Raw genomic sequence first — 27,945 nt, forward strand, 5'->3', positions numbered from 1 at the left:
TCTGAGATGCCTTTTGGCTGAAGTGTGTACTCATTCATTCAACAGTGTTTTCTGATGACCTATCATGGGCCAGGCACTTTGTTCCATGTGCTGGGGTATAGCAGGGTCAAAAATAAAAATAGAAAAATCCCTTTCCTTAAGGACCTTATACTTAGTGACAAAGATAGACAGGAAACAAGATAAATAAGTAAATTATATGGCATATTAGATGCTGATAAAGTGCTCTGGAAACGGTAAAGCAGAGAAAGGACAGAGGGAAGGAAACTGAAAACAGGGAAGAGGTGACATTAAAGGAGAGGAAGGAGTGTGTCAGCTGGATAGCGTGAGTGGTTACAAGTGCAAAAGCCCTGAGGCACTCACGTGATTCACACATTTGCACAACAGTGGGGGCCAGAGCAGATGGAGCCAGGGGGAGAAGGGAGCGAGGTAAGGAGGGCAGGGACTGCAGATCGCAGGGGCTTTGTCAGCCACAGACACCTTCCCACCTTCCACTTTTCCTCTGAGTGAAATAGGGAGCCCTTGGAAGGTTTTGAGTAGTGGAGTGCCATGATGCTGCTTACCATTTTAAAGGATCATTCTGGAATTATGGGGATACACAGGGTGGGGCTGTCTCACTGCGCAGGGAACATCAGGTAAGTCCCAAGGGGCCTCGGGCCCTCAGTCAACATTTCTTGGGTGAATTCATTGAAGTCTGGGTCTAAGACCAGCCAAGGGTCTGTAAAAAGCATAAGGCAGGCTGGGGATGGGAGACATGGTTTTCAGCGTCCCAAGAAGCTGGGACTGTGGAGAATAGATCAGCCAGGTAGAAGGAAGATGTGGGTGGAGTCAGGAATCCAATTGGTCACCGAGACAGGTCAGCCTGCCTAACGAGCCCGTCCTCCAGGTGGATGGTGTTTTGCCCCCTCCCCAAGCCTTGGCTTTGGTTTTGTTTTTTCCACTCACCAAAAACGTACTGAGCACCTGCTGGGTAGCAGGCATCTTGAACACAGAGCCCTAAACAAGACAACCAAGAGCCTGCAGTGTAGACGGAAAGATGATCAAGCAGTGGTACGAATCATAAATAAAATAATGATAGTTTGCAGTAAGTGCTGTGAAGGAAACAGTGTCGATATAGAAAAACTGGGCAGGTCTCCTAAGGAGGTGACAATTCAGGTGAACCTGAACAAAATCCAGCCATGCGAAGAGGGAGGGGAAAAGAGTGTTCTAGGCAGAGGAGGCGGTTATGCGCCAAGGACCCTGAGGAGGGAAAGACCACAGGGGGTCTAGGACGCGAAGGCAAAGTCCTGTTGGTGAGAGGGTTAGCAGGTGCCCTGGTACTTCCTGCTTAGGTGGTCCAGGGATGAAGACCACACAAGAGGAACTTGACTGCAGCTTCTGGGTGTTGGGAATAGAAGCTTCAGGTGAGGGCTGAGCTCTGGGGAGACCCCAGGAAAAAACTCAGCCCCAGCAATGCCTGGACTTGCTCAGAACTTCAAAGGGCATCGATAACCACTGTTATATGGTGCAAGCATTTTAATAGGTTTAGTTTTATTAACCAAGAGAACATCAATTATTTATTGGTAAATGATAGAAGCAAATCGTGAAGTAATATAATCCAATTTTTAAATACTTTTTTATGTAATACACTATTTTTATAGCAGTTTTAGGTTTATGGGAAAATCAAGCAGAAAGTGTAGACAGTTTACATGCCCCGTCTCGCCGACACACACACAGTCTCTCCTGTTGACATCTTACATGAGTGTGGTACATTTGTTACAATTAGGAACCAATGCTTATTAGCTAAATTTTACATTAGCGTTTTCTCTTTGTGTTGTACAGTTCTGTGGGTTTTGCCAAATGTACAGTGTCATATATGCATCATTACAGTGTCATAGAATAGTTTTACTGCCCTAAAAATTTCTCTGTGCTCCACCTACTTATCCCGTCCTCCCACCCTCCTCCTGTGAAACCCTGGCAACCATTTTTATTACCTTCGACACTGATAATTTAATTCAGTTGGAAATAGTCGAAATTCTCTCTTCTAGCTGATGGGAAGTATACGGTAACTTGTTGTTAATTACAGTCACCCTACAGTGCTGTAGACCTCGGGATCTCATTCCTCCTATCGAGCTGCACTTTCGTATCCACTAACCAACCCATCCCCCCTCTTCTGGCCAGCCTCTGATGACCACCATTCTACTCTCTACTTCCATGCAATCAGCTTTCTTAGCTTCCACATATGAGTGAGAACATGCAGTATTTCCCTTTCTGTTCCTGGCTTATGTCACTCAACATAACGTCCTCCTAGCTCATCTATGTTGCCACAAATGACAGGATTTCATTCTTTTTTATGGCTGAATAGTACTCCATTGTGTATACGCCACATTTTCTTTCTTTATTCATCCATTGATGGACGCTTAGGTTGATTCCATATCTTGGCTGTAATTGTGAATAATGCTGCAATAAACATGAGAATGTAAATATCTCTTCCATATATGGATTTCCTTTCCTTTGGGTATATACCCAGTAGTGGGGTTGCTGGATCATATGGTAGTTCTATTTGTAGTTTTTTGAGGGACCTCCATACTGTGTTCTATAATGGCTGTATTAATTTACATTCCCACCAACAGTGTACAAGAGTTTCCCTTTCTCCACATCCTCACCCGTATTTGTTATTTTCTGTGATTTTGATAATAGTCATTCTAACTGCGGTAAAATGATACAACAATGTTTTTGATTTGCATTTCCCTGATGATTAGTGACGTTGAGCATTTTTTCATGTACCTGTTGGCCATTTGTATATCTTCTTTTGAAAAATGTCTATTCAGCTCATTTGCCCATTTTTAAAATCAGATTTGGTTTTTTTGTTGTTATTTGAGTTTCTTCTATATTCTGGATATTAATCCCTTGTCAGATGCATAGTTTGCAAATATTTTCTCCTTTTCTGCAGGTTGTGCTGTCTCTTCACTCTTTTGATTGTTTCCTTTGCTCTGCAAAAGCTTTTTAGTTTGATAAAATTCACTTGTCTATTTTTGCTTTTTTTTGCCCATGCTTTTGAGGTCCTGTTCATAAAATCTTTGCCCAGACCGACGTCCTGAAGCATTTCCCCTATGTTTTATTCTAGTAGTTTCATAGATTCAGATCTTACACTTAATCTTCAATCCACTTTGAGTTGATTTTTGTATATAGTAAGAGATATGGATCTGGTTTCATTCTTCTGCATATGGATCTTCAGTTTTCCCAGCACTATTTAAGGACAGTCAAGAGTATGTCCTTTCATCAATGAATATTCTTGGTGTCTTTATCGAAAATCAGTTAGCCGTAAATACTTGGCTTTATTTCTGGGTTTTCTATTCTTTTCCATTGTCTATGTGTTGGTTTTTATGCCAGTACCATGCTGTTTGGGCTACTGCAGCTTTACACAATATTTTGAAGTCAGATAGTGTGATGCCTCCAGCATTCTGCTTTTTTCTCAGGCTTGCTTTAGCTATTCGAGGTCTTTTGTGGCTTTATACAAATTTTAGAATTTTTTTTCCTATTTCTGTGAAGAACGTCATTGGTATTTTGATAGAAATCACATTGAATCTGTAGATTGTTTTTGGTAGTAAGGTCTTTTGTGGCTTTATACAAATTTTAGAATTTTTTTTCCTATTTCCATGAAGAACGTCATTGGTATTTTGATAGAAATCACATTGAATCTGTAGATTGTTTTTGGTAGTACAGTCATTTTCACAATATTAATTCTTTCAGTTCATGAATGTGGAATGTCTTTCTATTTCTTTGTGTCCTCTTCAGTTTCTTTCATCAGTCTTTTATAGTTTTCCTTGTAGAGATATTTCACCTCATTGGTTAAATTTACTCCTAGGAATTTAATTTTTGGGGGAAGCTATCGTAAATGGGATTGCTTTCTTGATTTCCTTTTTATCTTGCTTGTTATTGGCACAGAAGGGCTACTGATTTTTGTACATTGATTTTGTATCCTGCAACTTTACTGAATTTGCTTATCGGTACTAAGTTTTTTGGTGAAGCTTTTAGAATTTTTTATGTATAAGATCACATCATCTGTAAACAGGAACAACTTGACTTCCTCCTTTCCAATTTGGATGCCCTTTATTTCTTTCTCTTGCCCAATTGCTCTGGCTAGAACTTCCAGTACAATGTTGAGTAAGTGTGGTGAGATTGGGCATCCTTGTCTTGTTCCAGTCCATGGACTAGGAAAAACTTTCAGTTTTTCCCCATTCAGCGTGATATTAGCTACAGATTTGTGACATGCGGCCTTTATTGTGTTGAGGTACGTTCTTTCTCTACCTAGTTTGTTCAGGGTTTTTACCATCAGGAGTGTTCAATTTTGCCAAATGCTATTTTTTGTCTATGAAGATGATCATATGTTGTTGGTTTTTCTTTTCGTTCTCTTGATGTGATGTATAACGTTTATGGAATTGTGTATGCTGAGACAACCTTGCATCCCTGGGATGAATCCCACTTGGTCATGGAGAGTCATCTTTTTAATGTGCTGCTGAATTCAGTTTGCTAGTATTTTATTAGGGATTTTTGCATCTATGTTTATTGGGAATTAGTAGGTTTATACCTGAAAATGTGATGAGGAAGGCATAAAAGATAGTTTACTCTGTTCATTCTTTATTCCATGAGAGACACATTTCTGCTTAAAACAGAAAAAAAGAGAGAATAAAAATATAGTATTCCTTGTAGGTAGCACCCCAAAACAAAGGAATTTTATATATACTAGCTCAATTTTGGGGTTAAAAGAGAAAAGGGAAAAAATAAAATCCATGGGAATATCAACTAAAAGTTCCCTCTGCCATACATTTGTTAAAATAGCATAATATGCTCATTCTATGCCAGCTAAGGGATATCAAAACAACATTAAATTTATGAAATCCCACCAAGGGAAAGATCCTACTTTTTCTTCTCACAATAATAGAAAAAATGATAGAACTCTGCTAGCAAAAACAGGCAAACAGCATTTACTAACAAGAAAAATCAAATCCTCCCTTAAGTAATTTCAAATCTTCCCAACTCACAATACACCTGTCTCTTCTCTAGAAACCTTGGAAGCCCCTCTCCTACCATGCCCATGGATAGACACCTGACCCCAGCTGGACCAATCGCATTCTCTCTCCCAGGAATTTGGATTTGGACTGAGAGACAGCTTATCACTCTTAGCAGGTAGATAGAATGAGGGTTTGATCTACCCAGTAGCTCCAGTGTAGTCAAGTCCTGCTGTATGGTCCAGGAAGTGAGAAAGCCATCAACTACCTTCTCTCTCCCAGGAATTTGGATTTGGACTGAGAGACAGCTTATCACTCTTAGCAGGTAGATAGAATGAGGGTTTGATCTATCCAGTAGCTCCAGTGTAGTCAAGTCCTGCTGTATGGTCCAGGAAGTGAGAAAGCCATCAACTCCACAAACATTTCTAAGCTCTTTCTATGGGCTACAACAGGGGAACCGAGGATGACCTGATAACACGCACAGACTTGGTCTTCCAGGATTCTGGACTAGCTGAGGAGGCGGACATGTCGTCGGGTCGTTGGCACTCTCCTGGAGAGGCTCTGCCAGGAATGCTGGGAGGACCTGGACAAGCACTGCCCCCGGGACCTCAGCTCCTCCTCTAGAAAGCGACCAAAGTGACTCTTCCAGCTTTACAGCCTGTGGCTTCTGAAGACAAAAGCAGCCTGATTGGAGGTTGGGAGGCAAATTTTAATTTCCCACCTATTATGGACTGAATGTTTGTGTCCCCCACAAAGTTCTTATGTTGAAGCCCTAAACCCCAATAAAGGTTAAGCGAGGTCAAAGGGTGGGGCCCTAATCTGATAGGGCTGGTGTCCTTACAGGAAAAGGAAGAGACACGAGAGCTTTCTCTCCATCATGTGAGGACACACTGAGAAGGCAGCCATCTACAAGCCAGGAAGAGAGCCCTACCAGGAACCAAACTGACCAGCACCTTGGTCATAGACTTCTAGCCTCCAAAACTATGAGAAAATAAATCTCTATTGTTTAAGCCACCTGTCTGCAGTACTTTGTTATGGCAGCCCAAGCTGACTAAGACACCATCTCTTCCTCAAAATTGGGCAGAATGGGCTTTTATATGATGTTTGCCCAGCTGCACCCCCCTGAAAGCCCCCTGCACACACACAGCCTGCTTCCCAACACAGCAGCCACCAGCTTTCCAAAAGGTGTGAGCAGGAAGGTTTTTCTGGAAGTCCTACAACCTGCCCCTGCCCTTGGCCACCCCACTACCAGGATCCAGGAGTTGACAAAATTTGTGGCAGATGCTCTGGGCAGAAGTCCAGCCTCCTTTGGTAAATTACTGCTGCTTTCCGGGAGGGCAGAGGAAGCCACACGTGGCAAATGGACGAGGCATAGGCCAAGACTGACTGGCCGAGGAGAATGGGCCCCTGCAGCCGCTCCTCCAGGTTTCTTGCCGTGATGCATGGTACGCGCCAGACAGGACCCTGTGGAGTGTGGGGACCGGATGACCCAGGCCCCTCCCCAGGTTAGGCTGCAGTCACACCCAATTTGCACCGAGGCTCCCTTCTCCTCTCTTCTTTCATCTAAGTTGACCTACCTAAAGCTCATAAAATGCCATTTCATTACAACGTGTTTTCATCATGCAAGAAGACCACCATGTGCATTAAGATGGAAGACAGAGATTACAAGCAGATCTTAGTTTTGTTTGTCTGTTTTAATAACGAAAGCATGGTTCCTCAAAATCTAATTTTGTGTGTCTTTTTTTATTTTTAATGATCCAGCTTCCCTTTATAGTTCTCTCTCTCTTAGGCCCATGTCAAGCTCTGTGTCCTTTGGAGTAAACTTCTGAAGAGCCTTTAAAAAAACAAAACAACAAAGTCTCTCTCTTCTCTCCTGACTCCTGGCTCCTGGCTCCTGGCTTCTCTCCTACCTCTCTGGCCAGCCCATGTCTGGCTCATTCCCTTCTCCCAAGTTCTTAGCATGCCCCTCCCTTTCTGCACACTGTGCCCAGCCACCATCCTCTCCCTCCAAACCTGTCTCCACAGTTCTCTGGTGAAGCAGATCTGCCTGGAGCCTGCCTGTGGACACTTGCTTCCAGTGTCCTGTGGGTCTCCACTCCTCAGGCCCAGACAGACCTTGGTGTCCCTTCCCCACACCAGCACCTGCTTCTGGTCCCCATTTCTCTCAGGGACCTTGCCCTGTGCCCAGTCACCATGGCTCTCAAGCACAGCTCCTCCTGTTATCGTCCTTGACCTAGAGTCACTGAGCCTTTGCACACCAAGGTGTCTCTGGCTTCTCTGTCCCTTCCCTGACACACCCATTAGTACCCTCACATCCTCTTTCCTGAACTTTTCCAAGTTTAATCTCACAACCAATTCCCAGCTGGGGAGCTTGGGGCAAGTCATTTTACCTCCTTTGAGCTTCGGTTATTTTCATCTGAAAAATGGGTATAATAATGCTCGCAGTGAAGGGTGCAGTAAAGATGAATGATGGTAACTTATATAAATATAAATCACCTAGTACAGTGCTCAGCCTGTGCCAGACACTGTTAGTTCATCTCTCTTTCTCCCACTTCAGCTCTATTCTCCATCATGTGTTTTATCCCCTTGAAACAAATCTGATTTCCAGAATCACAGTTTGCAAAATATACCCTGCAATTTTCTGCTTCCAATAATCCAGCTGCAGAGGTAATGAATGTCTTTTTTTTTTTTTTTTCATCTTAAACCAAGTTGATATTGTATAAAATTATCTGGTTATTTTGGTTCATCTAAAATATGCAGATCAGGAGGACCTGAATTTTTTTTAAATAATTATGATTTTTTAAAGCTTGTCTCAGGAAGTTTTTATAAAACAAAGTAGAGAGAACTCATTCCTGCCAGGCATTATCCTTCCTTCCCACTCTGCTTTTGGAAGGATTTGCAATTTAAATTGAGGATAACCTCTATTTTCACTAAGAAAAACACATTCCCTCTAGCAATGAAACTCTTTTTTGAATAAATCCCCCACAAAAAAGCCATATTTTTATACTTTGTATGTAACAATTTAACAAAAAAATGCTACTGATCTCTTTTCCCTTTTTTTATTCTTTCCCAGCATCTATTTAATGGTGAAATTTTGCAATTGCACAATCCACAATCACATACACATACACACTTTTTTGTCTTTTCAGATTTCTTCCCAACAAAACCCCACATAATGACAGAGGTCAGATTTAATTTAAATTATTTTAGCTGACATCAGCTTAGAGCCAGAGCCTCAAAATGAAACAGAAAATTAAAATAAAACCCATAACATCAGCTGAATTATCTTGATAATTGCCTGAATTTCTGTATTGCCCAAGAGAACTGCTTTTAGATCAATATTAAAGAAAAAGCACATTGGTGTGCTGATAAGTAAAAGAGACAGATGGCTCTGGGGTGTTGAGTTAAGTGTGTAGGCTCTGGAAGCAGAACCCTGACTGTGTCCCCTTCCCAGCCGAGCAACCCTGGGTGAGTTGCTGATCTGTCTGAGTTTCAGTTTTCTCATTTGGGGTTGTTGTGAGGGTTAAATGAATTAATTCATGTAAAGCAATAAGGACAGTCCCTGGTACATACTAAGTACTCAGTGAAGGCAGAAATCATTACTCTCCCAGATAAAATCAGTGCCGGTTCCAAATACTACAAACCTGGAGGCAGTATGTGTAATGATTAGAACCTTTTACTCAGACAGCCTGGGTTCAAATCCTGGTTCCACCACTTACTAGCTGAGTGACTCTGGGCAAGTTACCCAACTGTTGTGTGCCTCAGTGGCTTCATTTGTAAAATGAATGTTAAAAATTACATCTGCATCGTGGAAATTGTCATGCATATGAAATGAGACAATGTGAAATACCTCTTACAGTAAATGCTCAATGAATTTTGGCTGTTATTTTTCTTTGCCTGCTATACAAATAAGGTTAACTCAGAACTGCTTCCCCAAACCCATAGAGGTTTTCAAAAGGATAGAGGTGTAATATTTTTCCACTTCAGTTGTTGATTAGGGGCCAAACAGCATTATCATACACCTCCTACCGGGAGGATGACAGTCCCCACTTAGATGGGCAAGTCCCCTTAGATAAAACAAGTTAAGACATTCTCTCTCCTGCACTGGTAGCCAGAGTGTGGGCACGTGACCTGGGCTCAGCCAATCAGTTTCTGGCAACTGGGACATCGCTTCTGAAAGCAGAGAGAAGGGTGGAGGTGGGGGTAGAGAGGGGAAGTGGGGGTAGAGAGGGGAAGTGTGGGGTTGGAAGGGGAGATGGACAGCTGGTCTCTGGAATCTCACTCACTTCAACCATAGCACCTCCACTTTTTCTCTCTCCTAAAATTCTTAATTACAAAATTAACACATATTCTTTACAACAAGAAGAAACATCCATAAATGTTTCAGAAAGCATGAATAATCTCCTTGCAAAGTAGCCTCCTCAGTTCTTCCCCCAGTTAGCTAAGCCCCTCTGCAACTTATCCTTCCTATTTAACAGTAAGCCATCCCGGTACGTCAATGAATGTCTGTTGTACTTACTCTATTATGACTTCATAATTTTCCATACTAGAAATGCACGGCTATGTTTTCCAAAACTCCTCTTTGGAGAGGCACCTTTTTAGATATCCGTTACCATTTTATTGTATTTTTGGTTTTTGGCAGCTGGCCAGTGTGGAAATCTAAATCCATAACTTTGGGATTATAAGGCTGTGTTCTAACTAACTGGGCTAACCAGCCAGCCCCTCATTACAATTTTAAATGCACATCCTCAGCGACCCAGCAACCTCACTTTCGGGAATCAAACCTACAGAAATAAAGCACTAGTTTGTACATAAGGTTGCACGTACAAGATTACTTACTACACATTGCTTGGAGTGTCAAAAACTGGAAATAACCTAATTGCCCAGCAATCTCCCCTTATCTCTGTTGTTTATAACATTTTGTTTGGTGGAGGGGGAAATTTTCAACTGTAAAAAGAGTCTTGTGAAAACTACTACTCAAACCCAGGTGAGAGCTGGGACTTTTAGGTTCCTTCCAACAGTGAAATTTTAGATGTCTTTCCTTTTGTGGGGTTGGGAGGAGGCAGAAAGAGAAAATAAGATGTGTATGTCAAGGTCAGATCACCATAGCACAAGTGGGTCATTGTTAGGTCTATTTTACCCGCTGAGACAGCAAATCTGAGTCCTCACAGAGCCCACGTCCAGGTTTTTGCTTACATTCAGAGGGTTTCAAACTTTAATGTATATAAGATCCACCTGGGACTCGTGTTAAACTGCAGACTGATTCATTAGGGGTGTGGGGGTGGGGAGGTGGTCTGAGATGTCGCATCTCTAACAAGCAATCAGTGATGCCAATGCTCCTGGTCCCTGCACCACACTTTGAATTATAAGGATCAGATTGATTCATATCTGCTCTCTGCACTGAATCCTAGGACTGTCCAAGTTTTAGTTCTGAAAGTCCTGAGTCCCAGGAAATCTCTGAGTCCCAGGCAAACCAGGACAGATGGTCACCCTAGTGTTTGGATTAGCTCAAAATGACTCAGAAGCCTGAAAAGTAATACAAATGAATGAGGTTGGCTGGTTGGAAACTTTGGCAAACAGAAGAGCTTAATACATTTTTCTGATGGCAACTGTAAGTAGCCATGGATGATGGGGTCACAATGAAAATATTAGAAATCAAGGACTGTCCAGAAACAAGATGAAAGTGCTTTAAAGAGAAGGCAGGGAAAGAGTCTACACAACCACTCAAAAACTCACTGTAACCAACCCTCAAGACAGCTCCCAGTGATTCTCACCTCCTGATATTCACACCCTTGTGTGGTTCTCTCCTATACTGGAGACAGCTAACCTGTGTAATCAAACAAGATATTGTGGATGTGATGAAGTGTGACTCCCAAGGATAGCTCATAAAAGACATTGAGGCCTCTGTCCTTCTGCTTTTTTGGATCATTTGCTCTGGGTGTCACTCAAAAACTCACTGTAACCAGCCCTCAAGACAGCTCCCAGTGATTCTCACCTCCTGATATTCATGCCCTTGTGTGGTTCTCTCCTATACTGGAGACAGCTAACCTGTGTAATCAAACAAGATATTGTGGATGTGATGAAGTGTGACTCCCAAGGGTAGCTCATAAAAGACATTGAGGCCTCTGTCCTTCTGCTTTTTTGGATCATTTGCTCTGGGTGAAGCCAGCTGCCATGCCATGAGGATACCTGAGCAGTCCTATGGAGAGAATCACAAAGCACGAGGTACTGAGGCCTCCTGCCAACAGCCATGTGAGTGAGCCAGGTTGGAAGCAGATCCTCCAGCCCCAGTCAAGTATTCAGATGACTGCAACCCTGGCCAACATCTTAACTGCAAACTCTTGAGAGACTCTGAAACAGAACCACTCAGCTAAGCTACTCTTGATTGAGCACTCTAAACTTTTAACTTTTATGTTAACTTTCTTTTTAATTTTTGATCCTCAAGGATCAAAGATCCAAGAAGTTGCAAACTAGCAGCCATCAGGGCCACAAACAAGTTTTATTTTGCCTGCATGTCTAAAAAAGAAAAGTAAATTAGCCACCATCATCTAAAAAATAAGATATTCCCATGTAAATTTGGGTTTCCAGCACCTCCTAGAAAATTGAAAAGGCTTCAAACCAAGATCTTCATTCCAACAAGATCCAGGATAGGAGGGCACTGAGCAGCAATTGCCCACTTGAGAGGGTGCCAGTGCTCCCCAGGTCAGCATGCCCACCACCTCCTGCTGTCTCTCCACTGGCTCACATCACCTGTTAGCATTACCTGCCAGCCTTCCTCAGTCTTTGATCCTTGTCTTACAGATCAGAAACTTTTTCGCTGGTAACACTCAAAGCATGGTCCCTGGACCCGCAGCATCAGGTCAGCATCACCTGGAAACTTGGTAGAAATGGAATTTCTTGGGTCAACCCAGAAACTCTGGGGTGGTAGTGGGGTCCAGTAATCTGTGTTCTAACAAGCCGTCCAGGTGATTCTGATTCACATGTAAGTCTCAGAACCCCAGTTTCTCACAAGTAAGTCTTCTTGCCTTTTGAAACCATTTTCTGCTCTTCAGTAGAAGGGCCTCAAAATGTATGAGTCCAGCTCCACCAATGTGCAGCCCAGCCCCTTGCCCCACCAGAAATACCAGCAATCTGTACCTTCCGCCAGGCTTCCTTTGTGGTCACAAAACTCAAAGTTTTCACAGCACCTCTGAGAGGCCGCAGGCTCTCAGAAATGTACGAAGGAGCAAGAACCTGGAGACAATTTGGTCTCAAATAATTTGCTCACTTCCCTTCCCCCTGCCTCCAACATATATATGTGTGTGTGTGTGTATATATATATAAACAATATAGTTATGTTTTTTAAAATTGAGGGCCAAGTCTTACAATGTGCTGGGCATATTCTCTATTGTAACCCTGAGGTTTCTTTGAATCTCGGATCTCAGCTGTAAACCGAGGGGCTCAATGATCTGTCCTCAACCTCCCTTCCAACTCTAAAAGCCTGTGATTGCCTGACATTAAATGAACTTTTCCATTTCAGAATATCAAATGCTCTCATTCATCCACTGTTACGATGGATGGTATAGCTGTACTTAATAAATCAATGAATGGTGACTGTACTTAATGAATTTGTTTTGTTAAATATCTGTTATAAGCAAAGCACCTTGTCCTCTTTTCACAATGTATTTAAGTGAACTCTTTAGTGACTGCACATAAAAAAATCTTGAAGCAACTACCGTCAGAAATGCGGGAATAAATTTCTAACCCTCCATGGACTAGGGAGGGCTTGGCAGCAGTGAGAAATCTTACAGCGTGGGGCAGCTTCTGTGCTGAGGGCCCGTGGTTATGAATGTTGCAACACGATAACTCTCACCCAGAAAACCCACCATGCAGTCCAGGGCAGTCCCCACCCTTGTCCCAGAGTTCTAACTCGAGTTGACTCTACTTCAAAGGAAGGAAAGGTTGTTTGGCCAAATACCCAAGGAGCATCGGTTTCAGGAATGTGACATGCTGTTAAACCACAGCCGTGTAAGCTTGCGGCTGCTGAGATTTTCCAAGGATGAAAGTTTCACTTTTCAAAGAAAAACATGGCACCATGTAAGTTGGAGAAACATAAGTAAATGGTGTCAATGGGCCCCAAGAAGCTTTCTCTCCCAAATACCTACTATGTGTACCTTCTGGGGAAGGATGGGAGGAGTGTGAGAATAGACTAAATGTACAAGGTTAGAATGATGAGATGCAGTTCCTGCCTTTGAGTGGAGAAAAAAGACAGTTGGGAGGGCAGAGTCCAATGTCAGTGCACAGCATGGTGGAGGCCAGGGGGGGACTAGGGAAAGGAGCAGGACGTTCCCCTAGAGGCCAGGTCAAGTGAATGATCAGCGTGGGGCAGCTGGGAGGGTTGTTGGAGCTGAAAGCAGCAGGTCACAGGGCAGGAGAGAGGTCCCCAGGCATCAACACTGGGCACACAGGGCCTCTCTGAGATCCTGTGTCAGGCCCCCTGCCCCCCCCCCCACATCTGACTCAGGTTTAGGAGAGTGACCACCAAGGATTGCTGAATGCAGCTGGAAGAGAATGTGGGGATGTCCTATCTCCCTAGATTGGCATTAATCTGCACTTCAAAGTGAAGTAGGTATCTGAGGAACTGAATTAGTACAGAATCAAATTTCACAGAATCACAGCTGTTTAATTTTGGAAGGGAAGTGGGGGTGATCATTGAACCCAACTTCACTCTCCATGTCATGATCTCGATGTTGGCTTACTTATCCAGCTTCACTTGGATGCCTCCATTGACGGGGAGCTTGCTCTCCTACAAGTAACCTGCTTCGTCACCAAAAGGCTCCAGTTGTCCCTACATGTTTTCCTTATATGGTGCTAACATCTCCCTCCTCTATTTTACCCTCCTAAGCCCAAGCTCTGTCCTTCAGAACAGGTCTGAACCTGTATTTACTACAGCAGCCTTTTAACTGTTTGAAGGAGCAACCCCCAACCTCTCTAAACATCCCTAGTTCCTCCCACAGTGCTTTTATGGGACAGCTTCCAGGCCTGGTTAAGGGCATCTGAACACTGACTAGGCTGCCCATGTTCCTCGAAAACTGCTCCCCACTCCCTCAAACCTGCGAGTGATTTTCCAGGTAGAGTGAGAGCAACATGGGTCAGGCCATGGACAGTGTGTGGGCAATGTTGAAACCCTGAGCTGGCTGACCTCAGGGACCACAGAGGACTGGTGGATGCTTCAGGAACTGAAAGACAGTCCAAGTCAACCCAGCATCGGGTGACCCCTTCCAGAGGGGCCAGGCAGCCTTGACCAAGCCCGATGCTGAATACTTGCTAAGCCCTGGGTGGTCTGTAGCCTCTCACTGTCCGGAGTAAAAGCAGGCCCTGGGCCAGAGTCTGTGGACACTGAATTTCATGGACACTGGTGGGAAAAACCACTAAGCCCTGAGCTTGGCATAGAAGGGAGAAGCCCGCCCCCTTGTGGAACTCTGGGGGGTGGCAAGATGCAAAAAGCTCTGAAACCACCCCCAGGAGATGAGGGGTCTGTGGGGAGCAGCCACTTCCTTTCGCCACTGCCATGTCACCAGTCACCTCTCATGCATTGTGAAGAGAGTTGATCCAGTGTCACAGCGTAGGGGAGAGGTGGCAGGCGACATAAAGGGAAGTTAGGAGGTGGAGACCCCTGGGTCTAGTTGTCTGGTGACAGAAAGTTATAAAGAAACTAGGTAAATATTATTAGCACCTGTGAATAAATGAAGAGAGAAAAAATAAAAACACAAACAGGCATCAGGAGGCCTTTCCTGGTTCCCCCATTCCATGTGCAGCCCCAACATAATCTCAGTCACTCTCTCAGCCTCCAAGGGCTGTGCTAGGTGAAGGTTACAATCCCTCTGAATACTGAAGCATTAGACTGTCACATCACTCTCCTGACAACAGTCAGTCCTTGGTGGCACCACACCCCTGCCTGAAGAGATGAGGGCATGGGAGGCGGCAAGGACAAAGGGCATTGCAGAAGGGAGGCAGAGGGCACCAACATGACCAGCGTGGCAGGCCCACCCCAGGTGCTGGAGAACACAGTGCCCTTCCATCATGGCACCATGCCCCTGGGAGCCCCGAAGGGTCATTTCCCACAGTGGCCTCCCCTCCATCCACAGTTTTGGCCAAGTCTCCATCATTTCTCCACTGTGTGGACACTGGCCCAGACGTGCATGTGCCATAAACATGCTGGCCCCAGATAGATGTGACCCAGGCCCAATTGCTGTCCAGTCCAGCAGCCAAAAACAACTCTGCTGCTATGCACTCGCACACTGCTAAGCTGCCTTTACTCAGCACTAAGCACATTATCAAAGATTGTGTTTTTAGCATATTTTCGAGGTAAATTCCGTACTACTCTGTAACTGATCAGTATAATCAGGCTAAATGTAGCCTAGGAAACGCAAACCAGAAGCACTTTTTCAAAGCTCTCCAGATAAAAAATAAGGTGGATTTTAAAAATTGAATTCTATGTTAAGATGTTTCAAATTTCTTACTGCATTATGCTCATAGAGACGCATGGCCATAAAGTCATCAAAGATAATCTTCTTAAAGGCTAACTGTCCTCCAGCAAAATGAAAAGCATTGAAACCTTTAAAAAACGGCCTTGTATAAATTCTTGTAAATAATGATGCCCTCAGGCTAGTGTACTCCTAGCTAGAAAGCTCCAGGGCAAATGTTATGGGGAGGAGTCATCTTTGCACGCCAGAGTACATTAGAGCTTTGGCCTAAACTATAGAAACCTGTAATGTCTCATTTTTTTGGAATGGCATTACAATGTTACTCTAAGGCATTGTAAGTTATGTAAACACCCTTTAAAAATCAGAGGATTCCAACAAGTACAACCCAAGTACTACCTAAAAATTAAAGTCAGGTAGAACATGTAACTCTAATTGTAGACAGAACCCTTTTCAAACACCTATTTAGACCACCCGGTTTCTGCAGCATTGCCAAATTCAAAATTGTAATGAAAATTTTAAAGTCCAAAACCTACAAGCCATCAGAGGTTCAGTAAGCAGATTGTGCCATTTCAAAACGGAAAATGTGCTTGCATAAGCAAGTCACTGAGGCTAACCTTTCTGGATTGAGAGTCTGGCCTTCAGTTCAGAACATCGCTGTGCCAGGGTCAGAAATGCGACAAAACTGTGCTTTCACAGAGGTTAGCCAAGGTTCACAGGGTCATGACTGGGCCATTTTATCAGTCACGTCAGGCTCACACCCTATTGCCTGGGATAGATAAAAACTTTATCTGTCGGTTTGCTAAATCTGCTCCTCCTGCCTCATTTTGAATAAAGAAAACCTGGGATCAGCTTATCTAAACCAGAAACTTGCCTTTTCCAATACCATTTTCATATGCAACTTCTAAGTAAAGGTGACATGCCAATGATTTTTGGTCTCATTTTAGTCAAGAACTGTCCATAATTGGAGTGACTGGCTTTGTCTTATCTAAAACCTTAACTTCATAGAACAGTTCTGGCACTGACAACATGGGTTTATTATATTTATTAAATGTTAGGCTGAAGGTGTTATCCAAGTATTAGAATGATAGTCTTTAAAGTGTTAACCTTTTCAGATTCATCTTTTCCCTAGGGAAAAAAAAAAATCTAAAATTGACTTTGATAGATTTCCCACATAGGAAATTTAAATTACCTTAGAAGAATTTACACATATACCCTGGACGAATATACACACCGACACATAGACATAATATATATCTTCTAATAATTGTTAGGAAGAAAAAACAGCTCAGGTTTCTTCTTCACAGAAAATAGGTGTGCACAGATAACAAATAAACCCAGTTAGACATTCAGAAGTCTGATTAAATACACTTAGTACAAATATTAAACTGGTGAGTTTCCCTTGACAAGAATCTTAAATGCAAGAAAAGAACCTTCAAATATTACTTTATTTGGAAATTATACAAATTCATTATTTTGATATTTAAAGACCATGGTACTGTAGCAGAGACATAAATATTATAATATACATTTAGAAATTAAATATAATAAAGTCAACATGACACTATATAAAAACTCATATGTACGCTTCAAATAAGTCTGAGGTTCAAGCATTCGTGCCCATCAGATTTCTCCCCGGAAATGGGTGAATCTTGCAGGGAGATTATCCACAGGGTACACGGTGGGACTGGTTTTCATTGTAGGAGGTCCATTTAGTAGCTGCCAGTCACAATGCCTGGCCAGCTCCACTGTAAATATTTTGAGAAGAATTTTTGCAAACTCTTTGCCTACACAGCTTCTCAGGCCTCCTCCGAATGGAATGAAGCTGAACCTGGATGCATCCTCTGGGTGAGGGAGCATAAATCGGTCAGGATTAAATTCTTCCTTGTTGGTGAAGATATCTGCCACATCATGAGTATCACAGATACTGTAGATAACATTCCAGCCCTTGGGAATCTGGTATCCCTGCAAAAGATTATGAAGTCCCAAGGGCTGACAAACTGGAATTTAACCCTCAACAACAAAAAGCTATCACCGACATTTCTGGGGGAGTTATGAGTTAAAAAGAGAGGGAGAGAGATTGATTCAGGTTGCTGCAATGTGTGTCCACGTGGGGCAGGAAATGTTGTCAAAAGCACAAAGAATTTAAGCCAATACACAGAGAAGCAAAAGGGAGGTTTAAAACCACAGCAAAAGAGGGCAGGAGAGAGAACCTTTAACTCACATTTAATTCAAAAGTCTTAAGAGCAACCCGAAACCCTCCTGGAACTGGGGGATTCAGTCGCAGAGTCTCCTTAATAACACACCCAATGTATTTAAGTTGTTCCAAAATTTCCATGTCCAACTTGTTGTCTTGATTGCTCTTGCAAAGTAAACCCTATCAAAACAGTCATACAGAGGTGAACGGTTATTTTGTGCTCCAATAAAATCAGCCCAGCAGACGTAAACAGGGCTTAAGTGGTGACTAAGCCCAAAGGGCCCCATGATGGGGAGAGTGTGAGGGGGAAACAGCAGCTAGTGACCATTTGCCTCCATCCCTCAGCACAAATCCACTATCTATTTACAATTCCAAGAGAAAGCTACTCACCAGTTAGTAGGGCCAAGCTCTCCTCCCCCTCTGGCCCCCCCACCACTGCTCACACCGATCAGCTACACACAATGAGCACACTGCTCATGCCCTGAAACACACAGATCCAAGAAGGTGGAACCTATCCGAAAACCTCCACAGTTCTTGCAAGGTGGAGGAGGGCTAGGAACACAAGGCCAAACTTGCCCAGGTGGGATCCCAGCTCAAGATTCCATCCTTTTCATTCACAAAGCTAATTCTCTCTGCCCACTGGCCCACCCAGCCCTTGGCCTCACACTCAGGGAAAGCAGCACTCTTATTGGGAAGTTTGTTAGGGAGCAGCTGAACTTCCTAAGCTAATAGGGAACCCCCAGAGTCCCCCTACCTTACTATTCAGCTCCTCTCGCACTTTCTGAAGAACACGTGGGTAGAGCCCCAGGTAAGTGATCAGAGAGGTTGCTGCACTGGCCGTGGTTTCGTGTCCTCCAAAGAGGAGTTCGGTTGAAGATTGCTTTAGTGCCTAAGAATGGAGTAAGACCAACGTTTTTATAAGTCTGCATAAAACAGTTGTACAGAAAGATGACTCAGAACTGAACCGAGGGTTTCCTTGGAAAGACCGAAGGGCTAAAAGTTTTGCTGATAGAAAGTCAAGGAATGCAACATCTTTAAACAAAATACAAAGTCTCTTTTGTTCAGCTAGAGCAGGAAAGCAAGTAAGAGCCCACTGTACCGAGAGCTCCTGAGTTAAAGCCTTAGGTATATCAAAATCCCCCAAAGTACTTTATTAACATTCTGCAAATTCCAACTTTCCCTTTAAAACCTGGACAGGCTAGAGGACGCTCCCCATGCCGCGGCCGCCTCTTCCGCAGCTCTTCTGACCCAGTGTCTCAACCTTCAGGATCCCACCTCCGGAGTCTGGGCGGGCTGCCCGCTCCGGGAAGCTGGGCCCCAGGTGGGCGCTTTGGGGGCCCCAGGAACCGAGCTTGGAAAGCCAGGGGAGCAACCCCCGCCGTGCCTCCTCTGCAGCCGCCACTCACCTGCATGTCCAGCCGCTCTCCCCTGTCCCACGAGTGCTCGATCAACAGCTGCAGCGCGTCTTTGCAGCCCTCTCCGGCCTCTGCCTCCCGCAGTCTGCAGATCTTGGCGCGAATGTTCTCTTCGATCCGCGAGTGAATGAGGTTCCGCGCCTTCATGCCCTGGGCGCAGAGAGCGCGAGGCGGTGAGCAGACGCCCGGCTCCCGCACCCGTAGCTCCGCAGCCCGCATGCCGCCCTTACCCGGTACAGGCCGCTGAAGGGCACGTCGATGGGCAGCGAGAAGAGATTGCGGGTCATCTCCTCAAAGGCCTCCACCAGCTGCTGCTCGGCGTCCCCGCTGCCCGCCAGCCGGGGCTCGCAGCCCAGCAGGATGCGCATGGCGATGCGGAACATGAGACGCTTCACCTCTGGGTAGACCAGCAGGCCGCGCTCGCCGCAGCTCAGCCACCGTCCCAGGCAACTGCCCACTTCTTCGGTGATCACCGGCACGTAGCCCTGGAGCGCCTCGCGGCTGAAGGCCCGCATAATCACCTGAGCCCCGAGGAGGGGAGAGCGTTAAAACCTCCCCTCCGCCCCTCTCGCCTTCCGGGGTCCCCTTCCAGACGCCACCAGATCCAAGGCACGTCCCGGCTGGAGAGGATCCTAACCCACCTCTCACGCTGCTAGCGATCACCCAGCATCTATCTGCCTGAACCCCTCCAATGAATGGGGTCTTCCCCCTTGTCCAGGCGTCGCCACCCGCCCTCACCTTCTTGCGCTGCTTGTGCGAGGAATCGTGCAGGTTGGAGAGGCAGCCAGAGCCCAGGATGGTGCGCACCGACGCCGGCCAGTGGACAGACACCAGCCGGTGCTCTCCGAGCAAGATGCGCCGCACGTTGTCCGCGCCCATCACTCGCACCGTGGGCCGCCCGAACAGATGCGTCTTGTAGATGAAGCCGTATTTCCTGCGCTTCATCTGCAGGAACTTCCTCCGCTGTAAGAGGAAAGCGGGCGTCAGGGGGCGCCGAGGAGCGCCGCGCCTCCCGCTAGCCTTGCTGCTAGCCGCAGTCGCCTCCCTCCCGGGGGGCGCCTACCCCGGCTTCAGCGGAAGCCCAGAGCCGAGCCGGGCTCCGGGGAAGCGTCCTGTCCCGCCGCCAGCTCCCTTACCTGCAACACCATCTGCAAGGTTTCCCCAAAGAAGGGGAAGCCCATAGTCCCGGGGGGCAGGGGGAGGGTGCAGCTGCGGTCCCGGCTGCTCATGCAGTACAGGTCCCAGAGCTTGATCGCGGCCAGGAAGAGCAGCAGCGGTAGCACGAAGGTGCAGAGCGCACTGGCCAGCAGTGCCGGGAGCCCCATGGCGCGCCGCGGCCTCCCGCGCCACCTGCCGCCGCCGCAAGCGTTCCAAACCCCGCCGTGCGCCCGCTTTATAGGCAGCCCAGGTTGCTGCCCACGTTACCTTGGTCAGACAAATTAGTTCACCCAAAGTTCATCTTTAATTGCGGATTGGGCCCCTGGCTCCTCCCCCCGCGAGGCGCTGCCCAAAATCTTTAACCGTTTGTTCCGCGCCGAGGCAGAGGCGGCGCGGTGGCGGCTTCCCTCCGAGCGCGCCTCCTGGGGTGCGGGGCTGAGAGCAGCCCGCTTTCCCCATCCACGGTGTGCGAAGCTCCCAGGCGGCGGCGGGGCCGGCCGATGCTCCGGGGAGCGGGAATTCCAAGCCCTAGACTTGCTGGAGATCTCTTCAGAATCCCTCCCGCCGGTCCGACGGGCCGCCACAGCCCATAGCTCCCTTCCCTGGATTTCCATTTACAGGCGCCTCGTGGCCTCCCTATCACCTGCTGGGCAAGCAAGAGGAAGTGCGTTCAGGAATCATTCTGCTGCCTTGTCCCACGGGTGGGGAAACTGAGGTCCAAAGGGCCAGGATCCAAGCCAGAGTCGCGGGGAGTCAGGCATGAACCGCGGATAGTGGATCCTAGCTCCCCACCCCCCGCAAGGGGGCCTGCACTTATGAAATCGCGGAAGGTCCTCCTTAGGGGTACAAAAGAGACTCCGGGTACCTCAGGATTTCAGGTGCACCTCTGCAGAAGCCTGATCCCAACTCTGACACCCAGTGGCGGACCGCAGGTGCAATTCATCTGTGGATCCTGACAAGCCCTCCCGATTCCGAGGGCCCTGGCGCTTGCAGACCCGACTAGGGAGCAGGGAAGAGTGTCCTTAGCCCTGGAAGGATAAGGGGATGGAGATAGAGGAAGAAAGGCCCAGGAGTCCTGGCTCCATCACTACTTGCGTGACCTTGGGCAAGTCACCACACATCCTTGCGCCTACTTCCTCCTCTTTAATATGCAGGCGACCATTCCCGACCTGTCTACACCTCGGGGTAGTCGTGAGTTCCCAGAAGGGGCCTCTGGTTACAAATACTCTTCCCAGCTCCAGGCACACTCGGCTGCGTTAGCATGGTGGCCTGGACGCCGGGCACTGGTGCCTTCCTTCGTTCTCCTAGCTCCCACTCAGCGCAGAGCCGCTGCCCTCACCCAGGTGAGAGGGGTGCTCGGCCTAAACCCAGGCCTCTGCCGCAGCTAATGGGAGGGTTGAAGGGATCCGTACTGGAAAGCGGGTCTTCTGTACTTCGTCCAAGTACAACCAGCCGCTCCTGCGGCCAGTGCCTGGAGCTCCGGCACTGACCGACGCATAGGGCACTACCGACTTTCCACCGGGCCGAGCCACACGGCTTCGGACCGGTCAGCACCACACGTTCGCTTAGTTTGGGCGCCGAACGCAGAGGCGCCTCAACGACACAGAATGACGTGCGTTTGTTTAGAACTGAACCCTGGACTCTCGCAGAAGCACGCCGCACGCCTTGGAGAGCGTCCCTTGGACATGGAAAACTCTTTGATCCTGAGAGCTGTTAAATACGTGGCCCTCCCGCGGTGGTCCCCAAACCCGAAGGGGTCAGGAAATATCTGCGGAGGTCGTAGGGACCCGCACAGTCCCAGCAACGCTCCAAGCCCGGGTCCCCAAGGGCGTGTTTCGGAGACCAGCGTTTCCCCAAAACCCTGCCCGGCGTTTCAGAGGCTCTGGGGAGAGGCTCCCTCCCACTGTCATTTCTTCAAACGACCGGTGACTATAAACAGTGCAAGCCAACCTCTGGGCCCCGGCAGAAACAGGGGCGAATCGCGCTAGAGGTAATTCTCAGAAATTCCGGGCCCGCCCCTTTCTGGACAGCGCCTCTGGCCGATGAGCCAAGCTGGCGAGCGGGGGCGTGACCTGGGGCCCATTCCCAGTCCTCGGGCCTGACCCGCCTGTGACCCCTGCAGGCCGGACCGTGACATCCGAGTGAACTCTGCGGGGCCACCTCGCCAAGTTCAGCGCGCGCCGGGTCACAAGATGAGCGGGGCCTGCGCGCTGGAAATTGCCACGGGGGGACAATTTTTTTTTATCTGCCCATCGAGACCCGCGGGGGCGTCCGGCGGGGGCGTCCGGCAGGAAAGGACTAAATGTGAGCGTGAAAGATCATTAAAGAACATTTTGAAGGAGGGAGGGAGTTTCAGTAAATTACCAGCCCCAACGAACTTTGATCTAGGAACCTCGCCAAGCTTTCTTGGGGGTTAGGGGGCCGGGAGGGGAGTTGCTTCACTGGAAAACAAAATGTTTGCAAGATGTTTACAAAAACAGCCTTCCTGATGCTAAGGGGCAAGGGCGGGGGTGCGGAGCGGTGAGGACCCGAGAGGAGTCAGACGGACTAGGGCAGCCGGAGCCCCCCTCCTGCGCTACACTCCTGTCAACGCTTCTTCCTATCTCTTGAACACTCCCTCCCGTCTCGGGGTTCTAAACCCGTGTTCCCGCTGCTTGGGGCACCCCTCCCCCAGGCCACCGCTGGTCGATTCCTCCCAAAGTCGAAAGCCACCTCCTCAGAGAAGTTGTCCCAGCCCACCCCGCCGAATTTAGCCCCAGGCACTCTGTATTACAGGCCTGTTTTGTTGTCTTTGCAGCTATCACCACTGGACATACTCCTCTTTTGTTTGCTAGTTTATTTACTGTCTTCCTTCTTCGGGAGCATGTCAAGTGCAGGAAGGCAAGAACCCCTCTGCTCCTTCCCCCAAGAATTCGGAGTTACTGAAACAGGAGCTCGAACAGTCCTTAAAATCACTGAACACAATGTTATCAATGGAAATCAGAGTAAAAGTGGAGCCCCCTCTGAGCGGGTAAACCATGTCTCTTGGAACCAGCTCCACCGTGCTGGCTTCTGAGAGGCCCCTCCGCATATTTCTCTTCTCTCTGGAAATCAGAATCAGGCCTGGAGTTCGGGTCCTCTGGCCTCCTCACCCTAACCCATGCTTCTTAGGCTGGGCATCCTCTCTGCTTTTCAAGAGCGCCCTGAGGGCAGGCCCACACCCTGCCACCTTTGCTGCCTCTGGCGCCTGCCGATCTCAGGGTCTGGCGCCCGGCCTGTGACTGGCCATAAGTGATGAATTGCCCTGTGTGGGGGTTATGGCAGTGTCAGCCCAGCTCGGAAGGGCCCGCTGGGCTCTTAGGCGACCAACCCTGCACGCGCCTGCTGTGTCCCCCTTTCCTTCTGGCCCCCGGGATCCACCTTAAGCATAAGGTCAGGAGGGCATCGGCTTCCTTCTGGTTCACTAAGGGGTCAGATCGGGTCTGGGAGACAACTTCCCCGGCTCACCCATCGTGTCCAGCTGCCCAGGCCTGTCAGAAGATGGGTGGCAGGTTGAAGTGGGCCGTTGGGAATGACGGCATGGAAGCTTCTGGCTTTGATTTAAACACTGGTGGGAAACACTCTCTTGGAAAGGTCCAGAGAGTCCTTAAGTCAAGCTAGGGACCACTATGAAAAAGCAAAAGAGCTGAGTCCCACATGGTGGCCACAGGTGTGTTTGTGGAGGTGGGGTGTTGAGTGATGGGGTGGAGGAGAGAACTGGCAGGAGAGTCCAGGAGGCCATTGCTGACTCCTCAGGCAAGTCATTCGCCTCTCTTGCTCTTCAGTTTCTCCTCTGTCATAGAGAAGATGTTGAAGCAGTAAACCCGGAGGTCCCTGCAGCCAGGTACCACGGAGATCATTCACTGCGCAGCTTCCGGGGCTACGCTCCGGAGGGAAGTCGTGTAAGGCTGTGCCGTGGGCTGCCCAGCTCCAGACCCCTCTCTGGGCACATCCTGAGGTGGGTCCCCCCACGCCCCACCTCCCACCCTGCACCAGGGAGCAGCTGCCCGGTCAAGTCTAGCCTCCTAGCTCAACCGCTGCCAGGAAACTATCTCTTGGCCTTCCTGTTTTTGGTACAAATATCCCAAACCTCTCTGATTATCTCTCAGCCTCCCATGAAAATAATCCAGCCTTAGAGACATCTACGTATGCCTATTCTCCCCTGTATAAATGGGAAGATTAAATGCGTTCTTGAAGTAGGAATTTTTCCTTTAAGAAGTCTCCAACAGAATCCGGTGGTGTTGAGCCGTTTAGAGTCCTGGAAGCGCCCACAGTTCTGAGTTTCCGCCGATACCGGCAGACTGGCCAGGAGCACGAAGCCGGAGGCCAGCTGCCTGGGGGCCTTCCGTTGGGCGCCCTCTTGGTGTCTTCCCATGGCCCAGAGCCAAGCCAGAGATGTGCCTCCGGCGTCCTCGCTTCCTCCCAAGGGTTGCAGGTCTCGCCGCATATGCCGGGTCTCTGGCACGATTTACGAGGTGCAATTTCCCCATGGTCCCGAGATCCATGCACCCTCCAGGGATTGGCGCAGGAAGGTGAAGCCAAGTAGCCCCTAGTGGAGATCTGTTCCCTCCATCCCAGCTTTTAGATTCTAGGAAGGGCTTAAGAGACAGCACACGACGACCTTTCCTTCCCTAGGGCTCGGAGACCCGGAGGCACCTTCCCACCGGCCTGGGCGCGTCTCCGGTGCGGTGGCGGTGGCTGTGGCTCACTCCCCCTTCCTCGAGTCCAGCATATAACTGCGTTTGGTGAAAGTTTGCGGAACGAGTGAACGAGTGAGTAGGCGAGAAACGCTTCACCTGGAGCCACAGATGGGCGGCGCTGCGCGCGCGCCGCAGCCACTGGCCAAGCCGTGTGCCGCTGCTCAGCGGGTCAGAGTAGCTCATCCCCCGTGGCCGAAGGCGCGAGGGGATGGAAAAAGAGCCGAAGCCCGTCCACCGGGTGCACGATGGGCACGGTTTGCATGGCGGGATAGGCGGGCGTGGCCAGCTCCCAGCGCGCGGTGCGCACCAGTTCCACAGCTAGCAGCTGAAGCACCGCCTGCGCCAGCTCCTGGCCGGGGCAGCTGCGCGCACCGCCGCCGAACGGGATGTAATGGAAGCGGCCGGAGGCGCTGCCAACATCTTCGCGTGCCGCGACAAAGCGCTCGGGGTCGAAGCCCTCGGGCGGGCTGCGGTACACCGCGGCCGTCTCGTGCGTGTCCCGGATGCTATACATCACGCTCCAGCCCTTGGGGATCTGGTAGCCCTGCGGGGAGGCGAGGAGACTGGCCTGACCACGAGGCACATGGAAACGGCCGGCCAGAACCGACCCTCCGCCCTGGGCGCATCAAACAGGCTTCCAAAAACACGCAGAACACGAGACTAACCCGGAAGCCTGGGGAAAGCTCTGCGTTCCGATCTCAGCTCCTTCACTGGTGAACTCTAGGACCTTGGCTAGATATTCAGTCTTTTTGAGCCTCAGTTTCTCAATCGATAAAATGAAAACAAAAACGCCTACTTTGTTGTAAGGATTAAAGGGTCTGGCACATATTGGTGTTCAGTAAACGGGATCCAGAAAACACGCAGAACACGAGACTAACCCGGAAGCCTGGGGAAAGCTCTGCGTTCCCATCTCAGCTCCTTCACTGGTGAACTCTAGGACCTTGGCTAGATATTCAGTCTTTTTGAGCCTCAGTTTCTCAATCGATAAAATGAAAACAAAAATGCCTACTTTGTTGTAAGGATTAAAGGGTCTGGCACATATTGGTGTTCAGTAAACGGGATCCATTATTTATGTTCCCGTGCTTTTTGTCTTTTTCTCCCCTCGAGACCTAAATTCTAGTCCTGCGCCTACCAACTGCCTGCGCCTGAACGATGCAGATGATCGGGACTCACATTTCCTCCATATAACTGAGCTCAGTTCAATTATACCGCTCTTCGTCTTGAACGGAAAACTTCCTGTCCTTTTCCCACCCATCAGCCGGACAATGATTGCAGATTTGGTAGCCACACCTTTGGGGGAGGGGGGGAGAGCAACTGGCCGGGACAGGGATCCGAACTTGTAACCTTGGGGTAATAAGGCTGTGCTCTAACTAACTGAGCTAACCAGCCAGCCCAGTGGCCACGCTTTTGAGAAGGTGCTCATGATAATTAAACTAGTGAGTCTCTAAAATGTTGGAAGGCAGCTTACCACCAGCTTTTTCAACTTGTCCACTTTTTGATGTGTCTTCCAACTTCTTGACTATCCTGCTGTCCCCAAGAGGTTTCAGGTTGACTACTCAGAGGTTCTCAACAGGGGGACATCTTGCAATCACCTGAGGAGCTCTCTCTCTCCTCTTGGGCTTTGGTTTTCCCATCTGTAAACTGGGGGGTGGCTAAGACCCTTCCCTGTCCTCTGTTCACCCTCCCTGGTTCTCTGCTCCTCTCTCTGTTTCCCCAAGATCTTGTAAGGCACCCCAGCGCCTGCAGAATGAAGTCTGAATTCCAAGATTCAGCATCCTTTGTAAACACTCACCTTTGTCTGGGCTATTCCTTCTCTGTGATGAGCTGTCCCCATCCTAACCCTTCACTGCTCCAGTTCAAATAACAGCTCCCAAAATGTTTTGGTGTCACCCAGCACGCGAGATCACTCCTTCACGCCACAGTTTGGAATGAAGCTGTCGGTGCTGGCTCCCTCCCTCTCCATGTGGAACTCCTCGAGGGCAGGACCCCAGTCCCTCCCATACCCCCTCCATCCCAAGCACCACGGATATTCGAATATTCGCTGTGGAAGGATGTGCCCATTGTCTGGAGTCACACGGCCACCGAGCTCGGTGCTCTGGGGACTGCAGCGACAGCCTTTCAGGCAAATGACCTCAGTTCGACAGTGCGAGGGCACCCACCACTCCCCGACGCCGCCACTGCGCCGCGCAGCACCGGTCCCATCTGAAGCGTCAGAGCTGTAAAGCACCAAGACAGCTTCCTTCCAGAGTAAACTGAGGCCCAGAGTGAAGACAGAACTGCCAAGGTCATAGAGAGATGGAACCAGGCCTAGACCTTACCCTTGCCCCGCCCAAGCCAACCTAAGCCAGCCTGGTCATTAACGGAGCCACCCTATATTTTAAATTGCCACCTTTCCCTGGAATCCGTTCTTAGTCGGGGCCCTAGACAGGTAACAATGATCGGTTCCTTGATCTTGTGAGGGAGCCAGAGGAGTGAGGTAAAGGACATACCGAGGAGCTCTCTCTGTTCCCGCCCAGATTCACTGGCTGGGAGGGGGGTGCTGCGCAGAGAAAAGCATGTTTTTATTCTACGATTCGTCTCTGATTGAGTTGACCGACCCGGACCGCTGCAAAAGCTCAAGTGAACTAGATACCTAACCTCGCCGGCTCGCCAGGCGACGGGCTTTACGTCCCTCAAACGGGGATCTGGGGAAATGGACAAGGGCTGAGCCCATTTTACAGGAGGGCAAGCTGAGACTCGGAGAGGAAGAGGAGACCTCGCTGTCCTAGTCCCCTGCGCTCCACCCACCCGGCGCCCACGGCAGGAGGCCGGCTGCGGAGCCGACACGGCGCACTTACGTCGAGCTCGAAGGTGCGCAGTGCGGTGCGGTAGCCCCCGGACACGGGTGGCAGGAGGCGCAGCACCTCCTTGACCACGCAGTCGACGTAGCGCAGACGGCCCAGCGCCGCCAGGCTGAGGTCGGGCTCGCAGCCGCAGTCCGGCCGTGGCCCCGCGCCGCCCCCCGCG

At 48.6% G+C, this 27,945-nt stretch overlaps 2 protein-coding genes across 3 annotated transcripts in view; both read right to left on the reverse strand.

The window, feature by feature from the left end:
* Nucleotides 1–16,881: 16,881 nt before the first annotated feature.
* Nucleotides 16,882–20,846, reverse strand: LOC103587516 (cytochrome P450 26A1). 2 transcript variants are annotated; one of them, XM_008568992.1, is made up of 7 exons: nucleotides 20,489–20,846; nucleotides 19,802–20,026; nucleotides 19,294–19,584; nucleotides 19,055–19,213; nucleotides 18,403–18,537; nucleotides 17,676–17,828; nucleotides 16,882–17,416 (listed from the first exon to the last, which is right to left on the reverse strand). In XM_008568992.1, the coding sequence occupies exons 2-7, from the start codon at nucleotides 20,006–20,008 to the stop codon at nucleotides 17,075–17,077; spliced, it is 1,287 nt and encodes a 428-aa protein (XP_008567214.1). In that variant the 5' UTR covers nucleotides 20,009–20,026; nucleotides 20,489–20,846; the 3' UTR covers nucleotides 16,882–17,074. The 2 variants fall into 2 exon arrangements, with proteins under 2 accessions (XP_008567214.1, XP_008567213.1); XM_008568991.1 differs by lacking the exon at nucleotides 20,489–20,846 and adding an exon at nucleotides 20,200–20,483.
* A 4,262-nt stretch (nucleotides 20,847–25,108) lies between these two features.
* The window catches only part of LOC103587521 (cytochrome P450 26C1), an 8,460-nt gene continuing 5,623 nt past the window's right edge, over nucleotides 25,109–27,945 (reverse strand). The window contains exons 6-7 of the mRNA XM_008568995.1: nucleotides 27,777–27,925; nucleotides 25,109–25,483 (exon numbers count right to left, since the gene is read on the reverse strand). Of these exons, the coding sequence (XP_008567217.1) occupies nucleotides 25,109–25,483; nucleotides 27,777–27,925 (524 nt within the window). The remainder of the gene's footprint in view (nucleotides 25,484–27,776; nucleotides 27,926–27,945) is intronic.

Source organism: Galeopterus variegatus, unplaced genomic scaffold, assembly GCF_000696425.1.
Source record: "Galeopterus variegatus unplaced genomic scaffold, G_variegatus-3.0.2 Scaffold457, whole genome shotgun sequence".
NCBI lineage: Eukaryota > Metazoa > Chordata > Mammalia > Dermoptera > Cynocephalidae > Galeopterus > Galeopterus variegatus.